Here is a 21,669-nt window from a genome sequence, read left to right as displayed (position 1 = left end):
CTAGCCTAGTACAGAAGTTAAACTTTTCAGCAATTACTTTAGATTTTAGATGTATATGTTTATTGTATCCTGCTTTGTTTTGGGGTTATGCTTAGGAATGCTACATAAATAAGTCATGCTATACTTAGTTATCATTGCGGGTATAGGTTCATACATGGGTACTTTAAAGTATACACAGCTTTGTCTGTTGTCTGCTGCAATTTAGTCTAAAAATTTTAATGACATATAATTGAGAATGGAGATTTACAGTCTGAATTATCACTAGTATGAAATACAGATTTGAGTATTTACCAGTCAAAATTAGGCACTTGTTACTGAAAAGCAGTGACAGTATTACCAACTTCATAATTTATGTTATCTGACATTATGAACAATAAAAACTACAAGTAAAGACACAACATTAATGTACCTTGGTTTAACACAATTGCTTATTGAAGGTCTTACAAATATGAAGTGCTAGCACCACTCTCTGGTGACAGGGATTATTACTGTATCTCAATACAGGTAAATAATAATAATAGAAGAGGGTACCACAGATGCTCAAAACGAGACAACTGATATTTAAAATGATATTGAATTTTTTGATTATATTCATCAATTTTGCAAAATGTTGTGAACATGTAGTTTTGTTTTCTTGCAACAATAACTAATGTTCTGTTGATATAGAGATGCTACTTATTTTATCCACTACTGCACTCTAGTGTTAAAAATAAAGACATGCATGTTTGAGTACACAGAGACAAAATTCACAGAAATGTCCCAAAAAGACACATTTCAGATGTCTTTTTCTCAGGTATGATAAATATGCCTCTGTTTATATACCAGAGAAGGAATAAAATGAAACACGTGTACCAATGGATATCAACTTATATATGTCCTGTGACAGTATTAAGTTAAAATTGTTAATTCTCTCCCCTTTAATAACCCAGAGTAGTGGGGAATAATATCCCTACAAACGTGAAAACAAAAAATACAGGTCTATCAGAACTGTTTTTGATTATTGTGATATTCAACAAACACACGCACCTCTTACCTTGTGTGCTGCAGAGAAGTAAATCTGTGGGGATTTCCAAACAGTGCTGACCTTCTCTCTGAGTTTCATGTGCTTTGGAATTATGACGCAATTGTTGATGTCCAGCTCTGGATAGATCACCTCTAGACCACCACTTAATTGAAGAGAAGTAAAAGACTCAATCTATGCAATTCTGTACTGAATGCTGTGTTGAAGGCAAAGTCAATAAACTCAAACCCTGGGATTAAGATTAGAGGTTACAGTCAGCTTCTTTAAAAGGGGGCACTCCTGTGATTTTTTGATTGACTAAAAATAAAAAAAATAGAATTTAAAAACCAAAGCAATAGAGGCAGAAAGATCTGGACTTTTACTCTCTCATATCAAGCTCCAAAAACACTACAGACATAGAAGACATTATATAACATGTTTTCACAGGTTGGGTACTATTCATGATGAATAAACTGGACTTCATATAAGTCTGTGGATTTATACGTGAAAAGTTCTGAGTTCATTAGCAAAAGTGATTAAGTGCAATACAGAGTTAGCTTTAGTGATGATTCAAGTTTCAGTCTTTCTGTATTTGCCATTTTTATTTTTGTGTATGATTTATTTGTGCACTAATACCTCTCTGAGGCAGTGTGGCTTACTTACTGACAAAAAGAGGAATCCAGAAAGCTCAGGGCATCCGGTGCTGCTTCCACATGGTAAAACCCCAAAACACAGGCACATAACACCAGAAATGGTGCCAGTCCTGCCTGAAGAACAGTAGTGTTGGGTTAGAAGCTAGGAGTACTTCATTTCAGTAGTAACTGAGACGATTATTTTTCAATATGTTCGATTTTTAAATATTATTATCTTTTTCAAAGCAACATCTGTCCAAAATCAGCCAATTACACTATAACTGTTAAAATGAAAGTATGTCTGTTTAAATCAGGTAATAGTCTCTCATTATTTAAAACTGCCTTATGGACAGTTCAGATCTTCCTTAAATGTGCTTTCATTGTAAGTGACAGAGGTCAAAATCCAAAGTGTGTCCACATTTTTTGTGCCAAAATGTATTTAAAGTTTAACTGAAACTTTATCTGAAGGCTTCAGCAATCTGAGTTAGGTCATATAAAGTGGATATCTGACAAACTTACAGTATTTTTAGCATCAATTTTAGAATAGAATAAAATAGAATAAAGCTTTATTGTCCACCAAGGTGGAAATTTGTCTTCAGCTCACCAAACACATGAGACAACATAAAAGCAGACATACAATCTAACAGCTCCTTTTTGTTTTTTCTTTTTGTATTTCCTCAGACAGTGTTTCCCTGTTGAGCTGAAGTGGTAGTAACAAGAAGGACTCTGGTACTGAAAAACCCATAATGTTTAAAGATATCTACTTGATTTACTTCAACTAGAAGCTTCATATCACGATCAGATACTTTTAAATACATTTTTACACAGATTTTGGCCCCCATCACTTACCCTGAAGGGGAATCTTTCAATAGCCAGTATGAATAGCAAGGACAACCTCTTTTTGTGTTCATATTGGCACCTGACTGCTGTTTTAAAACGGAATTTAAATGTGAAGTCAATGTTACTTAAGTGCTTAACCATAACTTTGAGGTAGCCTACTCTTACTTTAGACTTTTTTTCTTTTAAAAAGAAAAGTGTTGCTATGTGCTGTCATGGCGAGCGTAAAGGCATGTAAAACATATTCCACCTGCACTGCCAGTTTGACACCTGACTCCGCTCAGACTAGATACTAGGTGACACATCAGCAGCGTTGCACATAACGAGTCCAGGTTTACTTTTAAATATCCATCCATTAATCAGCCAACTCAACTCAACTCGCTACACTGAAGAAAGTATCTCGCTTGCTGCTAATGCGTCATTTTATTTCCTTAATGGCTAATAGGTAGCCTGCAATTGTTAGGACACTGCAGTAGCCTACAACGTCTCAGAAAGGTATTTCCTGTTAACAAACTGTATTTCATAACTACACTCGAGAAACATATTTTTAAAGTAAACAATAGCTCAAGTTTCCGTCGCTCGCTTTAGCTTATTTATATTTATGCAGTTTAAATATTTTTGTCGACAAGGTAACAACTTACCAAGAACTGACATTACATTAAACTGCATACATTGACATATCGGTAGCTATATTCATGTTTCATACATTACCATGGTTCAGAAGTTGTGTATTTGTGTAGTGTTTTGCTGCAGCTCTGTCTGTGGTTGAGCTGCCGCCTCCTCTGCGCACTGCAGGATCCTACTGACGCATGAGGGCTGCAAAAGTTTCATGTGACATAACCAAAAGGTCTTTTTAAAATAACACACTGGCGCGATACACAAACTGCACGTTGCTCCTTTTTTATTTAGTAAATATTATTTACACATTTTTCAAGAACACATGCTACAGAATTTCATATTTACAGCTCCTAAACAATAAAAACAGCTCTTGAGAACAAAAATACCTGATGACTAAGGAAAATGTCATCTAGGCTTTAAACACTGAGAAAACATTCAAGTTTGTTTTCCTTTTTTTTTTTTTTTTTTTTAATTTAATTTTCAACCATTTCTGAACAAGGCCTCTTAAACTATGCAGTAGTGATTGTGCAGCATATATATGTCCTGGTGCTGCTAAAGCTCCCTTTGGTTTGTGCTTCTCTGCAGCGGTGATATTAGCACCCAAACATATGGAGAAGGGCCCCAGTGACAACTCCTTTGTAATTTATGATCTAATCTTTTAAATTTTTTAAATTTTTTTTTATTTACCTGATGTTGTCTACTTGTCTAATGATGTTGATATACCCTCTAATGCGATTTGAATAGAACCTGGTGCTACAAAGCAGTGCAAGTTTGTAGTTTAAAAGTCAGACATTTCAGTATGCATAGTACAAAAAACAGTATCTACGTTAAACTATGCAGTAGCTCATATCAATTGCTAGTTTGAATTGCAAGTCATCATACGATTTATATTTACAATTTTAAGTTACAACCTAACTTGCTATGGCCACACTGTCTCAGCATTTTGTAATTATACAGACTCCAAAATTGGAGCTAATTAGCAAACAGCAACTTTAAAATAATTAAACAAATTTGAAATCCCTGCATTCATTTGATGGTTAATGTCACAAATTGATGATTTGTCATTAAGTTAGTCTACTCTACTGTGGCTTTGATGGTCAGAGTCTTCAATTAGTTTCATGTTTACAGCTTTATAAGGACATAAACCCTACTTAAGCACACTCATTGGACTCCTCAAAACGCACGCCGATTGCTTTACATCCAAATTATGGATCATATTTACAAATACACGCACAGCCTAGAGGGCACCATGGTAACTTAACATTTAGCAAACAAACTAGTAACCACAGTAACACTACTTTAAATTCGATACCATACACTACACTGTACATTAAGGCATGAGGTGTTGTTGATGTGAAACATCAGCAGAAGATTCATTGATAGATGCAATGCACTGAGGAATGAGATGCATGTCTATGTTCATCAATCACACCATCAAGGCAAATCAAAACAATATAGACACTCCTGCTGTTAAACTGTTACTATGAGAAACTCTGTGGAGTCACAAATAGACATTATTACTTATTAGTCAGATAGTCAATAAATGAAAACATCCAGAAACATACTCTGAAGGTGACCAAAGAGTACAATGCTCTTGAAGGCCCTAATGTCTGACCATGTATGCCAAAAGTTTTGAACAAATAAGATGCTCAAAATGACAGCTCCTATGTTTGTTTCACACAGGACAAAGGTGAATGTAATTGAGAATAATTTAAAGCTACTGCTTAGAGCACCAGAACCACCGCGTATCTATATTTTACACTTTAAATGACGATGAATAAACTTCATCTATGTTGGCAAGCCCTGCTCATGCAGTGTAGTTATTAGGTCAAAAGTTAATACAAGCAAGAAATTGGCTTTGTCACTGAACTGAATCATACCACTTAATCATTCTAGCTATTTGTTGGGCTCTAAATATCTGTAATAAAACTGTATGGAAAAAAATAACCAATCATATGCAGGATTAAAGCAAGCCTTTCTTATACATACGCTGCAAAAGTGCTGCAATCCTATTTTACTGTTTTGATAAAGTAATGAGATGTTTTATGGATGTACCATAAATCTTCGTAATGCTATTTATATAAATGTGTCTACTTTACTTTGAACTGTAATCCTATTTTACTATTAATCAACTGTCCATTTGAACTGCCTGTAATCTGCATGTATACTACAGTATATAATAGATGTAACTGGAGGCCAGCACAATGAATATTCAGGTTCTTTTCAACAACAGTGTGTAGCTGCACAGTAACTAAATGCAAGTCAGATTAGTCAAGTCTATGTATTACTCAGTAATACTGTACTACTCTGCTCACTGCCTGCAGTGCACAATATTGGGTAACTGTACATTCGAGTAATGCAAGTTACTTGCAGTTCATCTGCTATATTGTACAATTTACAATACTACCAGTCTTCACTGAGCACCATGCTTACAAATACACACAATGCTGCAGTCCATCCTACAATCAAGTACAACAACAACAACAGTAGATGACAATCTTGAACATATACTGTGAGGTGTGCAAAACAAATCAAGGAAATGATTTGATCTAAACCTCTTCCCAACTCTTTTGAAACATATGTTTTTTTTCCTTCCCCAGTTCCTTTAAATTTTGTCGCAGTGTGTCATGGCACTATACTGTCTTTAGAGCCATGTGCCAGGATGCTGCTACTGAACGTTCTTGTGTGTCTCTGTGGAGAAGAGTCCAGAAAGTGCTAGAGATGTGTAGAAGAATACGGATGACTTCACCCAGGCATGAGGAAGCCTTCTGCATGTACAAGTCTTACATAGCCAACTGCAGACAGTCAGGGAGTGTCCTCTGATCAACTAAGATAAATCTCTAAAGGCCAAATCACCACCAGTGACAGATCACAGAGGAATAGTAGTGTACACGCAGTCATTTCAGCTCCAGAAAGTTGCTGTTGGTTATAGAATACATCAATCTGTGATAATGTGTTGTTTTCCAGGGTGACAGTGATCAAGCTGATGAAACCAGTCAATGTAAAATTGAAGGACTCTAGATACATGTGTGCCTCATCAAGCAACACATAAGTAATAAAAGAAATGTGTTTTTGCTGGCATTTTACAGAAAATACAGATATTTTCTTTGATTTGGGATCTCTTGTGTCTCGGGACACTGAATGCATTCATGTAAGCTAAAGCCCTTTTGTGACAAGAGGCCACAAATCACAAGATCACAATACGTAAATATTGAGTGTGTCCTGACTCACATCACTTTTAGCTGTGCAAGCTGTACACAAACATTCAAAAATAGAATGACTGTACAAAAACAAACAGGAGCTGAACTTGCCAGTGGTTTCATTTTTGTAGACGCAATCATAATCAGCATGATTAGTGTATATGACTTTAACAATTGAATCCTGGCAGGCTACACTATTGTTACATCGTGTTGATGAGCTCATACTGTACAAATAGTTTGGTAGATTGTACAAACACTTAAGGGCAAAGTGTTATATCTCTGAGACTTGAGTTCTGTGATGATTTGCTGGTTGCAGCTGATAAGCAGCACTTGGTTATCAGTTAAGGTTGAATGATGAGAATTATGATCATAGATGGAAAGTTCTGTGCCAGCAGAGTCCTATTTTAAAAACTTAACCCAGGTGGTGGAATATATAACAATATGAGTTGTTATTTGCGCCAGTTACACTGTGCCATTTGTTAGTGAGGTTCATATCACTGAGGTTTGAGTCTCATTTACACCAACCTGAACATCTAAAGAACAAAACATGTTACTTTAACTATCAGATTGAGCTGACCTTGCAAACCTGGAGGAGTGCTGTTTGACTGCAGAGACAAACAAACAAGAGGAGAAACTGTGTGCCTGAATAATTGGGGTGTACTTCTTCTTTTGTACCTTTTAGAATTCACACCCACACTGATCTCCAGGGTGGACTTGGCCTTACCACTTTCTCAGATGACCGCAGATGAACCAGAAGAAGGAGAGTTTGAGTTTGGGGAGGAAGGAAGGTTCCAGAAGAGCCACTTGCGTTTACATTGTCGTCTCTGGTACAGGTAGTCCTCCTTGTCACGCTCTTTGCGTGCTCTTTGGTAGTGGTCATCCTCCTTCAGGTACCACACTGGTGGCCAGCGATGTTTCTCAAAGTATTCTTGGTTCTCTGTATCACAAAAAACATTTAAGGATTAGAAAAAAAGAGTCACAGCCACATAACCTAGAACTGTCCTGTGCAATGAATATAAACTGCTTTCAATGTTTTTCAACACTGATCTGGTCAGAAATTACAGTCCATATCAGTTAATGAGACTGACTTTGGTGATATTTGCTTTTTGATCCTATAATATTTTCTGTCCAAACAATACATTATGAATCGAAGCTTGATAAGCGCAGTTTCGGGAGCGGGAACACACACCAATTACACCCCTTCCGGCTCCTATATAAACAGACCTAACAGCTTCCCCCTCGTTCACTCTCGCTTTCGAGTTTCACGTGCAGGCAGTCTCAGTCAAGCTTTCATGGTCATCGCAGAAACAGATCGTACTTCCCGCATCGCATCAACAAAACTTGAACAAATGCTACGATTACTACTCCAAGAGTGAACTCACCACGGATAACGAACTGCAGATCAACCCGTCCGACTTGACTGAAGATTCGTGGGAAACCGGTTCTCCTCTCGTCACACAGCAGCAGACCGCAGCCGAGCGCCCCGCGGGGCACATGCCGGCCTCGCAGGCACATACCGGCCTTGCAGGCTCTTCAGCCCACACTGATGTGACACTCCCGGTAGATCTCCGGCTTCCTCTCCTCCACTAGCGAGGGCAAAAACCAGGGAAGCAACGCACAAAGCCGCTGGAGCAGCAGCTTCAACTCTCCCCTCCTCAACCGCTTCAACAGTCCAGATAACTCTCCACCACACCGTACTCGCACTCTCCGTCCGGCCGCCTTTACATCCACAAACGGACCCCGACATCAGCGACCGAACTGCCAACGATTCCTGCATAGGATGCATTCCCTATCAACCTCAGCCACATTAAACTAAAGCTTCATCGTTTACTCAGCATCAACAACAGCAACCGGCGCTCCCGCCTTCCGGGTTTTCGTCTAAGCCAATCACCACCCGGTTCGGCACGCGTGACGTCACAGGGCCCCGTAGCCCCACGGCCACAGCGCCCCCCGGCAGGGGCCAGGTAGTATTGCGCTACTCATTCTACTCAGACTTGTCAGTATTATCGTTTTGGTGTCATAAAAGAAAAAGAAGGAAAATAAATAAATAAATTAATTAATAAATATAAATAAATAAATACATTTAAATTAAATTAAAGTGGCTCCCGAGCAGCAGTCCACAAACCAGTGAGTGACGTCACATTGTTACGTCCATTTCTTCTATACAGTCTATGGCATTATACCAACGGCATCAGTCCTGCATCATACGTTATCCATCTCCACTACTTTGTAGTAAAGATTCATAATTAATTTAAAGTTACTTCCACATTGTCTTTTCCATATACCAGCTGGAAGCTTCTCGCGCAGATACTCTAACGTCACTTTGCCATTGCACACCGTTACACGTGCTTGAACATTACAAACACCAGGTTGCACGTTGCCAGTATATCGAGTCAATCGTCATTTTAGGCATCATCTGCCATTAAACGCATCGTATTGCACGTTACTAACACAGTTATCACAATACTAACCGAAATCACTCTGTATCGTCCACGTTAAAAGCTGGATCGCAAGCTACTAACACAATTTATCACAAATACCACTAACCTGAAATTGATTCTATATTGTCTGAGTCATAAACCCCCTGCCGTCTCCTCACTCCAACCGCAGCGCCGCTCCTAGACAGGGACATCAGGCACCAGGATGCCTGCGACCCATGCGGTTTCTTACTCCAGCCACAGCATTTCGTTTAGACAGGGACATCAGGCACCGGTATGCCTGCGACCCATGCGGTTTCTTACTCCAGCCACAGCATTTCGTTTAGACCGGGACATCAGGCACCGGGATGCCTGCGACCCATGCGGTTTTCTTTACTCCAGCCACAGTGTTCTGTTTAGACGGAACATCAGTCACAGTGATACCAGCAACCATGCCATTTCCTCAATACGACCGCAGCGCTTCGTTTAGACAGGGACATCAGGCACCGGGATGCCTGCGACCATGCTGTTTTCTAAATCCAACAGCAGCACTTCGCTTAGTCGTCTACATCAGGCACCGGGATGCCTGCGACCTATGTGGTTTTCTTTACTCCAGCCACAGCATTTCGTTTAGACAGGGACATCAGGCTCCGGGATGCCTGCGACACATGCGGTTTTCTTTACTCGATCCACAGTGTACCGCTTAGACGGAACATCGGGCACAGTGATACCAGCAACCATGGCGTTTCCTCACTACGACCCCAGCGCTTCGCTTAGACAGGGACATCAGGCACCGGGATGTCTGCGACCATGCTGTTTTCTAAATCCAACAGCAGCACTTCACTTAGTCGTGTACTTCAGGCACCGGGATGCCTACGACCCATGCTATTTCCTTAAATCTAACAGTAGCACTTTGCTTAGTTATGGACATCAGGCACCGGGATGCCTGCAACCCATGCTGTTAATTTGTCCAACCACAGCACTTCGTTCCAACGGGAACATCGGGCACCGGGATGCCTACAACCCTTGCCGTCCCTTCATTCCAATCACAGCACTCGGCTTAGGCCAGAACATCAGCACCAGGATGCCAATGACCCCTGCTGTTTTTCACTACATCTGCACCACTTCAATTCGGCCAGGATGTTTGATGTCAGTGACCCCGCCGTTTACTCAACCCAACCTTGGCTCGCCTAGTTTGACAGCAGGCAGCTTTTATCGTGGACATCCTGCTCTAGTTGCCACAGAAGCCTGCTCTAGTCAAGGCTCCTGGCACCGAGAGCTGCCAGCACTCTGCTTCAACCGGAACATCTGCCCCCGGGCTTCCAGCGCCCCGCTGTTTCATCATCAAGGTACCAGGATAACCCATATTTGACTACACTGATCCCTGCAGCTCATTTCTCCCGGGCAGTGACACCGGGATGTCATTTCCCCCAAGTGCTACTCCCGCAACTTCATCAGACAGAGCCATGCATCGTTCTCCGCCAAATGGCCAGCTGAGACCACCCCCTTTCACACGTTTAACGTAAACTACCGGTCGTTCTCTCTCGTCACTTCGACCATTTCATTATCAATGCCCCTTTCACATGTTTAACGTAACCTACACTTCATCCTATCTCATCACTTCTACCATTTCATTATCAATGCCCCTGTCACACGTTCAAAGTAACATATATATGTCGTCCTATTTCACCACCATAACTATTTCATTATCGACGCTCTATCGTATCGTCCTGTCGCTTCTGTCTTCCTTGTCACGGAACCAATCCTGTCTCGCCGAGCTTCGCTTGTGGTTCCATCTCCTCTCTAGCCGGAACGGTATCGCCTTCTTTTATGATGATCAGCTGACTAACTCCCTTGACATCCAGCTACACTGATGCCGCTCCTTCTGCTGATTTTGGGGATTTCTACAACGGTAGATGGTTAGCATCAGAATGGCCCCCAGAACTCATGGACAATTGCCAGGTCGCTTCCTCCGCCTCTTCGAAATCTACCCCCGTAGTAGCCACCGCTGTTCTATGGGGACACGAATAGTCTAGTTAATCCATTCTTATACACTATGATAATCTCAGTCGTTGAAATCATTAACCAAGGTCGCTCCAACTCCTTTTCAATCACGCCATTCATGCGTCGCTCACGTGGCACTCCATCACTAACCAATATCCTCCGTGCGGCCTACGTCCCAGGCAACCATAATACCATCGCTGACTCTCATTTTATGTTCCAGAAGTTCAGAAACTGGCTCTGCACGCCAAACCGCTGCCGACTCCAGTTCCTCCATATTCTGCACTGACTTCAATCTGTAAATCCATCTTTAATACTACTGATCTTCGAATTCCAAACTACAATATTAACAGCTTATCTTCTACACTCTCCTCCTACTGGACAGCTTGGAATAAGTTCCAACACTTTCATGACCGACACAACATCATTTCCCCCTCGTTCTATCTCACCACCGTCATCTGCTACATCACCTATGCTCATTCTGCCATGAACATAAAACACCTACTATCAAATCCTACCTCAGCGGTACTAGTTTTTCTCCAAACTAATCACAGGTAATCCCAGCCCAGCCATAAACCATCCCCAAGTAAGTCACTTCTCGCTGGTCTCGTCAGCCAAGAACCAGCCAAACGGCTTTCTCTTACCGCCAATCTGCTGTCCACTTGCTTACACACCATTCGCTGAGGATACCAAACTCCTCACATCGCCCTGACCCTCAAAGCGAGGTTCATATTCCATATTCCATATTCCATATAGCATCTTCAGTTTCCTTGGATGCTCAGAATTCACTGTGTCACCATCACACTTCGACCCGTGCCGTCTTGCTTGTATCTTGGACTCTCACTATTAACGGTCATTAACGTATCACAGCTATATCTGCTCAGACTCAACGATCTAAGATCCGCACGAGCACGTCTCAAATAATTGGAGGTTTTTTGGGGGTTCGTCACTGCCCGGGCGCAGCGGCGGATCCTTCATCCGACCTCCCCACACCGCATCAAGAATCACCGTATCAAGAATCGTTCCGCATCAAGAATACACAATTCATTCAAATTCTGTCAATAAATCTGTTAAAACGTATCTCGTTGGTGATGTGTTCCTTGCTCGTGAAGGACATCTTAAACATATATCTTTGCAAGAATAGTTTTGAGACAACAAGGTTTATACTTCTGTCGTTTGAACGGAAAATGTGAAACTACTACCAGCAGTTGGTTAGCTTATCTTAGCACAATGAATAGAAAGACAGTGAAAAACAGCTAGGCTGCTTCTGTCCAAAGGTTACAAGTTGTTTTTGGCCAGGCGTATTGATTTGCTGGAGTCTTGTCATCACAGAGAGGTTACAAGACAAGGAGTAATGAGACTCGACAAGAAATAATACTATACATTTTAAAAATGGCATATTATGAGTTAATTAATTAGCTTTAGAGGTAATGGTAGGCAGCTTGTATAACCAGTGGTAGCGATCTTCTAATGTACAGTGACTTTCCACCAAAAATGAACACACTTCCAACACGGTCAAACCACTCCATATAAGTCATTCTATAATGTAAAAGAAAAACATCAATTCCATGTATAACATTAAAAACTATTGATAGAGAAAATGTGTGCTAAGTAGCCATTTTATGTAATTGCCTTCCTTCCCTCCTCATTACTGAATCCCCCCCCCCCCAAGAACCAGATAATACAAAAATCTCAAAAATCTTCTTATATTACTAATCCAATGTTTTCCATCCCTGTATGTCCATTAAAAAGATTAAATATGGACACAGCAAAGTGTGAAATCAAATTATTTTTGATAAATACAGTGTAGGCAGTAACCATTAACTTCAAGAGTCCTTGACTATATAATGAAATAAACATGTTTGCTTATGAAGAGCTTAAAACTAAATATAAGTCTTACTGAGGCAGAGTAGGTCCAGTAAACTTAATCTGCTTTTACCGATTTAATTTTAACTGGCCAACTTTCCTTAAAGCCTATTAAAGATGTTTTGTGTCATACTGTACTCAAATGGCCACACAAGACACATAAATCTGTGGCTTCATAAACTGCACTGTAGCACTGCACTCAAATAGCTTTGTTTCCATATAGTCTACCAGGCAGGTGTTGAGTATAAGTGAGAGGGTACCAACGGTCACCTCTCTGTTGTTTGTGCTGGTGTGCTGCCAGATCACATGTGTGTTACCTGTAGATTTGGCCTTCATGTCTCGGGGGAACTTGCGGCAAACGCTGTTGTAGTTGGTGCAGATGTGGTGAAGGCACCAGCCAGTCAGCTGCTGAGCACCATGGAACTGTCAAGATACAAGATATATTCATTTTTGCATTTTGAATTATTTTTTGTACTTGACAAGCAGTGCAGTTCAGACGATGTTTTCATGTTTTCAGTTGTAGTCATTTATCACAGTGGTCCTTATTGTAAATATCAGCTGTACTTTAATTGCTCCACTGATTTAGCTTACTATGTTTCTACTATTGTTATTGTTGATGTTAATATTAGCATGCTAACATTAGTATGGCAACAGACCAAGTACAGCTAAAGCTGTATAGATTGACAAAGTTGCATATGACCAGATTAACTGGCTGGTGGGCCCTGGACACCAGGCCCCTTCCCAAGACAGGTCCTCAAGATTAGGTAAAAATGCAAGAGCCACCTTCAGGCCCCTACCATTTTAGTTTACACTTTGGGCCTGATTCACTAAAGATTTGCGTGTGTAAAAACGTGTGCAAACTTGACATCACCCGCAAAAAAAGTGCAAGCTGATCTACTAATGCTCTCTTTTCAGCGACATTCCACTTCACCTCAAGTTTGCATGGTCACCAAGACAAAATCTGAGAGAAAACCTGAGATAGGGAACCAATCACAGAACGGGGAGGCGGTCTCAAGACAATGGCAACCGTAGAGCGACTCTGTTTACATCCAGCATGGCGGCCACGGAGGTGCAGCAAACATTTGAAGCAGCAGTACATTGTGTGCTAAATAAATTAGAAGGTTCACTTTGAAAATAGAACAAAAACTTGTGCTACATGATTTGTCCTTCATAAAAAGGATGTGTTCACGCTGCTCCCTACTGGCTCTGAATACGTCATTGTGTATCATTGATATGATTGGCTGTAAGTTTGTCCAGTACCGTACAGAAGCATTTGATCGACATTCATTGATCCTGCCTCAAATACAAGGAAATGAATGGCTCCACGCCAGACCCTACCTCAATTGCGGTAGTGTCTGGCATTAGCCAGGCTACTAACACGGCGCACTGAGGCTTGCGTGCTGTCCATTTAGGGTTAGGGTTAGGGTTAGGTTAGCGTTTTAACCCCAGTGTGCAAAATACAGGGAGGAGAAAATGCAAATATGTTATTCAGCACAAACATTGTGATTTACCAAAATCAAAGGAAATGCTGCTGACGGTAACTGCATCTATAAATAATACCTTTTGAAGGGCAGGTATCAACTGGCTACGCACAGCGCACAGATGACTGCTGTCACTGTGGTGAGGAGGCACAATGACAGAAATGCAGAGAACTGATTTTTTTGACCCATGTTATGAGATTCCCATTTCTACCATTTAGCATTTTCTCTAGTAATATTTCTTTGCTATAACTCAATATATTTGTTAACCTCTTCCACCAGAACCTCTAATTGCATTCCATGTGATCAGATTTCATTTTGCGCTTGCAGGGCTTTCTGCCCGTCCAAACTCTTCATGAAAAACCCTCATTTAAATAATGCTGTCTGCACCTGTTCTTATTTGCATCATTCTTAATAGATCTTTTGCATTGCACACACAATTTAGTAACCTTTATTTGGGATTTTAGTAAATAAGGCCCTTTGTTTTTATGCTTTAGTGAAGCACACTACAGCAAAATACCACCAGCATTGCATATGAGATATAGCTGAACAAGAAGCACATATGCGTCTGAAGGATGATATAAACTAAAGTGCTGAGATGTCCTGAATGTCCACAGCAACAGAGATCCTTTGCCATTTATTTTGCCAATTAGCTGACTTGCACTCTGACAAAATGTTTCTTTGGCTTGACCGTCTAGGTGTGAAGATTATTTTTGCCTCCAGAGCAGTTCTCCCTGAGAGATGACCTCATAAATAAAAATCCAATTTGCCAAAGCATTACATAAGTGCTTTTGCTGCTCCTGTTTTGAAATGATTGATAGGTCACAGTACCTGGGCCATATCCAAATACAGCAGAACATCTCCATCAATGTCAGCTCCCATCATCGCCGCCTCCGTCAATACTGTTACTGTGTAGAGTTCTGAAAGAGACATAAAAGCTAGTCACTCTAGGCATTAACTTGTAAACACACACAATGGTCTTATGTAACACAATGCTCCTGTGGTTTATCTACTGAAAAGGGTAATAGCTATGACAAATGTAATACCTGTAAGTGCAACCAGGTGGGGGAGGCAAAGTCGATTGGCAAGAACAATAAGCTCCATTGCATCCAGGTCAGACCGAGAACAAAACCGCCCTGTATAGAGATATTCTAGCACAGCCCTCATGCAGCTGCGAGTTGTGTTGGGGAACAGCACCTTAGAAATAGCACACAGTCATGACTTAAGTAAAAAGGTGAGGTGAAATCTATTTTTCAATTACAACGTCCTGAAAATAGAATAAAAAGGTATATTGTTTACATATTCATTTTCAATTCTCATTTAGCAACCACAAACTAAAAACTGTTTTACTCGACAGTCTTTGGATCTCAAATTCTACCTGAGGGAGTACTTTTTACTAAGAAGCAAAAAAAAGTATCACACATACAGTGAGGTCCAAAAGTCTGACCACTTTCCCATGGAAAAATAGTCTCAGACTTTTTGACCCCACTTTATTATTTTCCGGTAATATTACTGTTGAGCCAGAAAAACAGGAACTAAGCTCATGAACCCAAGTATGTTAGGATCACAGAAGCCAGAGTAATTGTATTACCACAGATTTACAATCCTCTAATTAAATTATACTTTGCACACAGATCACATAGTTCATTGCTCTACTTAGATCAGTGTGTGTATTGATCTTTGCTGCACTGGTGTGCATCGTGTAATTATACAATAATTACATTTTAAAGGCAGCTGTTTTATAAATCGACTGATGATAAGAATGCCACACGAAAATAGGAGCATTGTGGAATAAATATATAGCCCTTTGTCCGTACATGAGCTCTGTGGGTCTTATTTCATTTCACAACAACCCTGTGATGCAGGTTGACTCACCTCTTTGGTGCAGCTCTCCACAAAAGGCCCGCCAAACATAGCTGCCATCCAGTCACAACTAGAGATGAGTAAAGGTTTGTGGGCCATTATCGTCCCATCATCTAGCTTGAATACAACATCTGCAACACAGACACTTATTTAAAGTTCTTTCAATTTTGTGTATTGATAATTACTAATTTACATCTCCATCTCCTCTACTTCAAACAGAACAACACAATATATATGTACCAGAAAAGGTGCCTTTGGCCAAGCACTCTTTGACTCTGTTTGTGCGGCGTACATGGAAGGCTTTGGTGATTTCTTGGTTCATGAAGGCTTCATTGTTGAGTATGTTTGCAACCATCATTCGCAGGTCAAAGACCTCCAGCAGCTCAGCAATGTGTGCAATGTGCATTAGCTCTTTCTCATTCTCGTCCAGCTGACCTGTGTACAGGTAGCGAAGTACTGCTCGAAAAGGACCCAGCTGCATGGACTGGTCCATGTGCACTACAGTCATGGGCCTGGGGCTGTATGTTACTGGATCATCCACCAGCTCCTCCTGGATGCTCATAAAAGCTCGACTCCACGCGGAAAGCAATCTGCCCCGTCGACCACCCTCAGAGTCTTTCAAGGTACCATCACTAGTGCAGGCTCTCAGGTTTGCCCTGTCTCCATCATCGCTGCTCTCGCAAACATCAAAGCTAGCAGCACGCATCAGCAGCTCTCGGCCAGAGAGAGGACCACGAGAAGGCCTCTCAGTCTCCTCACTTTGTGTGTCCATAATAAAGAGGTCATAGAACTTTGAAGAGGATGTTGCCAAATATATCTTGTGTGCAAAGATTTTCTGTCGCTCCTGCAGAACCAGGATGACATCAGCACAGTGTGGGTCCTCTAGAAGACCGACTGGATGCTCCTCCGTGGTAGATGGGGGAGGAGGCACAGTGATTATAGGCGGAGGAGGTTTCGGGGGCAGGAAGGGTGCCTGAAGGAGAGGCCGCTGTACATTTCTGAGGTGAGATTTCCAAAACTGCAGGTGGCGGCGTGATATGAGCGCGGCTCGGATAGCATTATCAAAGACGTCCTTGACTCCAAATTGAGCCACAACACTGGTTTCGTAATATGGCACTCCCAGCTCTTTGGCCACCTCCCGGCCTCTCTCTGGAGGAAGAATCTCATTGGATTTAATAGGTCTGAAAAAAAGGCAAAATGTATCAAAGGCAGAAAATTATCATTGGAGTAAGTCTCCAGTCACAACCTTTTATTTCCACCTGAATCTATCAAATCCTCATACCTCGCTAATGGTCTCCGTGCTCTGTTCACTGCCTCCAGGTCTGCATAGCGCAGGTCCAGCTGACAGCCCACCAGGATAACAGGAGCACGGGGGCAGAAGTGCTTGATCTCAGGGTACCACATGGTCTTCACATGGTACAGAGAGTTGGGGTTGGCGATTGAAAAGCACAGTACCACCACATCAGACCTAAAGTAAACACCAGGACATATTCCCTTAATATTAGATCACACTAGACAAAATATTAGTATACTGCCACATAATTTTATGGTATCTCACCTGCCGTATGCAAAACGACGGTCCTTATGATGGTCTCCGAAAGTATCCCAGAGGCGAAGGGACACACTAACATCATCCACCACATCTCTGGAGCGCTCTAATACCTAATAAGAGAGAACATTTAATCATCACTAGTGAATAAATGCAAAGCAAAAAGTTAAAATAATGACAATATGTTGATTTATTCATGTACAGATTTTGCTTCGTTGATATGAAAAATCTCAAAAACATCTTTTCACATTTTTAAAACATGCACACATCTTCAATGAGTGGCAGAGTTGCACACTCACCTCCTGGCAAACTCTGTACTGGTCGATTGCCCAGACTGTGGGCACATGTGTAGCAAGTAACTGGTACTGAGTCAGCGTGGCATTGCAGGCCCGAGCGCAGATAAGGCGGGTCTTTCCAACAGCATTGTCTCCCACTACCACACACTTGATAGTTTCAACGTTTGGCCTCTCATAGTCCATATCAGAATCTGTCAACTGGGACCTGCCGAAACACAAAGAAGCACAGGAAGCCACATCAGTACCTGAAATCCTAAACTATCGTCCTGAACAGCTCAGGAACATGGATCAATGTGGATATTAGACACTGTGACTTCTCCTATGCACTGCTCGTTCTGTCTACAGAGCTATCAATGGATGGTCTTGTGACTTCGCTGTACCCATTCACAAGTTCCCTGTCCCTGTTCTTGATGTAGGAAAAAAAATTTAAAGCGACAAGCAAGCAAAAACGGGCCACAGATGCAGAGCTGCAGAATCATATATCTGTAAAATTACTTTTGAAAGGGAAAAGATCAGAATTTATTGAAAAAATAAACTGTCTACCATGGGTTCATAGAGGCTGATACTATCCCACCCAAATATGTTTGTAATTCCGTCAACCACTGCCAGCCTAAAATACCTTTTTCTGTTTACTGTTCCTCTTACAATCTATTACAATCCAAACAACCTTCCCTTTAAGGTTGTCTTGTAACATCATAGCTTTCATATATATCAAGTACTAGAAATCTGTCATCCACAAATGAAACACACAAAAAATGAAATGGAGGGAATAGGTAAATAGACTATTTCTGTCTCTTGAAAATGGTGGCTCATGATTTAGGCACCCTGACTGGTTTCCAAGGTAACTGTAGCATGTGTCTCTGTGTGTTACAGCCTATATCAGACAATCATCACATGTATTCTACAATGAAGGATTAAAAAAAAGAGTTGCACATTAAAATGATTATAATAATTACTGTACTATGAGAATATAGTGCCAAGTGTTGTAGTCCATTGTTACATTTGCCAGTACAACACACAGTACATCAAACACTGTGTTCAATGACCAGATCACTATCTGTGTCTTACCCCAAAGAGTTCTGTCTTTTAGGAAACAGAGGAGTGGGCGCCACCTTTATTTAGAAAAGTAATTTATATTTAGACTCTCAGCTTCCTCTGAATTAGGTCAGCTACTCTTGGACTTCATGTACCTGACTGGACCCTCCCCAATCCCCCATCCATCCCTCAAAGGACTCCATCTGTCCATCTTTCACTAAACCAAACATTAAACACCACAAAAGGTCTCACAATCAGAAAAGCACTATTTATCTTCAATAGACCTGTCACATTTGCATAGTTTTTTGTATGCTATGCTGTAAAAATCAGTTTTGTTTTTTCTAACGGTCACTTGCAGTTTGTAGCCATTCACAAAATCTGCCTTTCATTGACTGCACAATCGGCGTCCCTATAGGCTGGGTGTCATCTATATTAAGACAGATAAAAACATTTGAGAGTCTGACCTTAGGCTGGGCCTGTGTACTATAGAGACAAACCGCATCTAATGTTGCTCATTCGTATGCCCTTTCCTGTTACAGACTACACTGCGCAACTCCCGAATTAATGAATCATTTGTTATATCAGATATTATACGCATATATAATCCATACAACCCCGTCAGACTATCCTCCCATTAAATCACAAATATATATGTATATAGCCTTGCAGCCTCAGTTATCATACACAACAAAGATGATGAAATTGTGCATATCCTACCAGGAGGACCGAACAGTCCCTCCACCACCGAGACACTAGTCATGAGGCTCTGCTGCATTACGCGTTATGTAACACCCCGTCACTGACTCTGGAGCCTGTTTATCTGGGTCCGTGTTCAGCGCAAAAACAGCCGTTAAGGAAATAAAAGCCAGTTTGATTCCCTTGCAGGAAATGTGTCATTCCTCCCCCCTTACCGCAACATAAGGAAGTGCTGCATCGGGTTGGTCGATGAACGAGATAAAAAGCAGGGCTCCATCGGATGCGGCTTGCACCTGACAGCAGCTCGTATTTAACTTCATCTTCAGGGCAAGGTGAACAAGCATTGAAAATTGGCGGCCGACCGCAGATGTTGTAGGAAAAGTCCTCTGGATCCGCGCGATAAGTCCGATTGCATTTGCCAAAAAGCAGGAAGGCTGATCTAAAGCCTGTCGGTGCGGCACAGAGCTGCAGCCCTGACCGTCATAGAACCACCTCCACTTACTGTAAGGCCTCCGTAGCTAATAATAGGCAGGCGCACAGACCAAAAAAACCCATTCATTACAAAACACTGGTCCACTTTAAAGTCGCATAAATCTCATTTCACAGCTCCTAAGCAGCCCAGACACACTGGCCTCCAGTCTAGCACATGCTTTTAAAAATCTGTTTTTTAATAAAAGACTGATTTACTCATGATGTTTATGTTGTGACAAAACGCAGTTTAACAGTCATCCTGTTTAAGATGTGCACAGTGTTGCCCCACAGAATTAAGCATGAATGATCAGCTTCCCAAAGAGATAACTGATAGTGTTGCACCCTAGTGGGATGCATGTAAGACAGGTGGGGCTCAGATCCTGCAGGGAGAAATTAGTGATTAATTTGTGCATGTATACACTAGCCTATACACACATATGTTGCATTAATGACATATACATGAGGATAACAAGGGTAAAGATTGCAGGCACACAATTAGTAACAAAAACTGTTTTTATGATTTCACTTCTGTATTATCAACAGTACTGGAAAAACAGAAATTTCTGAGTCATAATGAGCTTCACAGAGATTATCAACTGTGATTAAAATGTGCTTTAGACTAAACTGTTCATCATGACTTCCTTTCCTCAATGTGTCACTACTTTTCTTTTTTCTTTTGCTGTTTTTTTCAAGTTCTTGAAGTTGGGTGACAAAAATCAAAGCGGCAGTAGCACAGAAATGTAAGTATCCCACAACTCCCATGATGCAATCAACAGCAAGAAATGCCTTTAAACAAATGCAAATGTATTTAAAACTCTCTCCTGTGCTGTTATAAGTATGTTGTCTTACCCCACACCAATATAATTTTTTTAACAGGCTGTGTTGCACTCCCTGTGCAATGTTAACTTACCTTTAAGTGTAAAATGAGTGGAGTTAGCCTTGATGATCTGTACAGTAAAGTAAAGTAAAGTAAAGTAAAGTGTATAAAAGATGCTGTAGATTCAAACAAATTTCACAAATTGCAGTCAACATGCATGCAGTAAATATATTCTTTTCCTCGCAACACTGGAGTATCACAAGGTCAATGCACAGACCAATTTTTCTATGATCTATTAATGATATTTCCTGCATATTATCAATATATAATCCTTGTTTTGGCTAATGATGCTGCTGTGTTTGCAGCTTTTTGCTCCATATGTGAAACCAGAAACAATGTTAATGTATTTGACTCCAATAAAAGTAAACCTTAACTGAAATGTAGATCCACATTTATCTTGGTCATCACACATCAGCTGTTAGAAGATTACAGGTCTGATGTAAATGATAAGGAGAATGGCTAATTTCTCACCTTTAACATTGTTGACACACACAGCACTGGCTTTTATTGGCAGCCAGATTAGTTCATGTTGGGCAGCAGTTGCAGTTGGGGGAATTTAAATCACTAGAGTGATAAATCAACCTGGGAAAATGCAATTCTTGATCAGGATTGGTCTGTAATAATTAAAAGGCTACTTACCATTCATATGTACTGATAGCCATGGTGCACAGCCGATATGAGGCCTACTGAGAAAGAGTTTTTTTCAGCAAAGTTTGTTTTTACTCTTCTGTCCTCACAGCCTCACTTCATGCAGATTAGGTACAGCTAAATCCACAATAAAATGCAAGAGTTATTCTCAAGAGTTTGTGGCTGCATGTTTATCTTTTACCACT

At 40.9% G+C, this 21,669-nt stretch overlaps 3 protein-coding genes across 3 annotated transcripts in view; all 3 read right to left on the bottom strand.

Moving 5' to 3' along the window:
* Positions 1 to 3,200, bottom strand: part of LOC128364092 (phosphatidylethanolamine-binding protein 4) — a 51,827-nt gene extending 48,627 nt beyond the window's left edge. Inside the window, exons 1-2 of the mRNA XM_053324585.1 lie at positions 3,181 to 3,200; positions 1,664 to 1,763 (exon numbers count right to left, since the gene is read on the bottom strand). Of these exons, the coding sequence (XP_053180560.1) occupies positions 1,664 to 1,741 (78 nt within the window). The 5' untranslated portion in view covers positions 1,742 to 1,763; positions 3,181 to 3,200. The remainder of the gene's footprint in view (positions 1 to 1,663; positions 1,764 to 3,180) is intronic.
* A 2,496-nt stretch (positions 3,201 to 5,696) lies between these two features.
* On the bottom strand, positions 5,697 to 17,574 carry LOC128364093 (rho-related BTB domain-containing protein 2-like). The gene is made up of 8 exons (XM_053324586.1): positions 17,471 to 17,574; positions 17,195 to 17,380; positions 16,153 to 17,093; positions 15,925 to 16,043; positions 15,096 to 15,246; positions 14,881 to 14,969; positions 12,889 to 12,994; positions 5,697 to 7,224 (listed from the first exon to the last, which is right to left on the bottom strand). The coding sequence occupies exons 2-8, from the start codon at positions 17,314 to 17,316 to the stop codon at positions 7,019 to 7,021; spliced, it is 1,734 nt and encodes a 577-aa protein (XP_053180561.1). The 5' UTR covers positions 17,317 to 17,380; positions 17,471 to 17,574; the 3' UTR covers positions 5,697 to 7,018.
* LOC128364094 (rho-related BTB domain-containing protein 2-like) lies at positions 17,467 to 19,891 on the bottom strand. The gene is made up of 3 exons (XM_053324587.1): positions 19,704 to 19,891; positions 17,761 to 17,962; positions 17,467 to 17,574 (listed from the first exon to the last, which is right to left on the bottom strand). The coding sequence occupies exons 1-3, from the start codon at positions 19,763 to 19,765 to the stop codon at positions 17,467 to 17,469; spliced, it is 372 nt and encodes a 123-aa protein (XP_053180562.1). The 5' UTR covers positions 19,766 to 19,891.
* Positions 19,892 to 21,669: the final 1,778 nt, after the last annotated feature.

The sequence above is a fragment of the Scomber japonicus genome, chromosome 9 (genome assembly GCF_027409825.1).
Source record: "Scomber japonicus isolate fScoJap1 chromosome 9, fScoJap1.pri, whole genome shotgun sequence".
In the NCBI taxonomy this organism is placed as follows: Eukaryota; Metazoa; Chordata; class Actinopteri; order Scombriformes; family Scombridae; genus Scomber; species Scomber japonicus.
The sequence above is the reverse complement of the archived record's forward strand: the minus strand, read 5'-3'. Positions and strand labels throughout refer to the sequence as shown.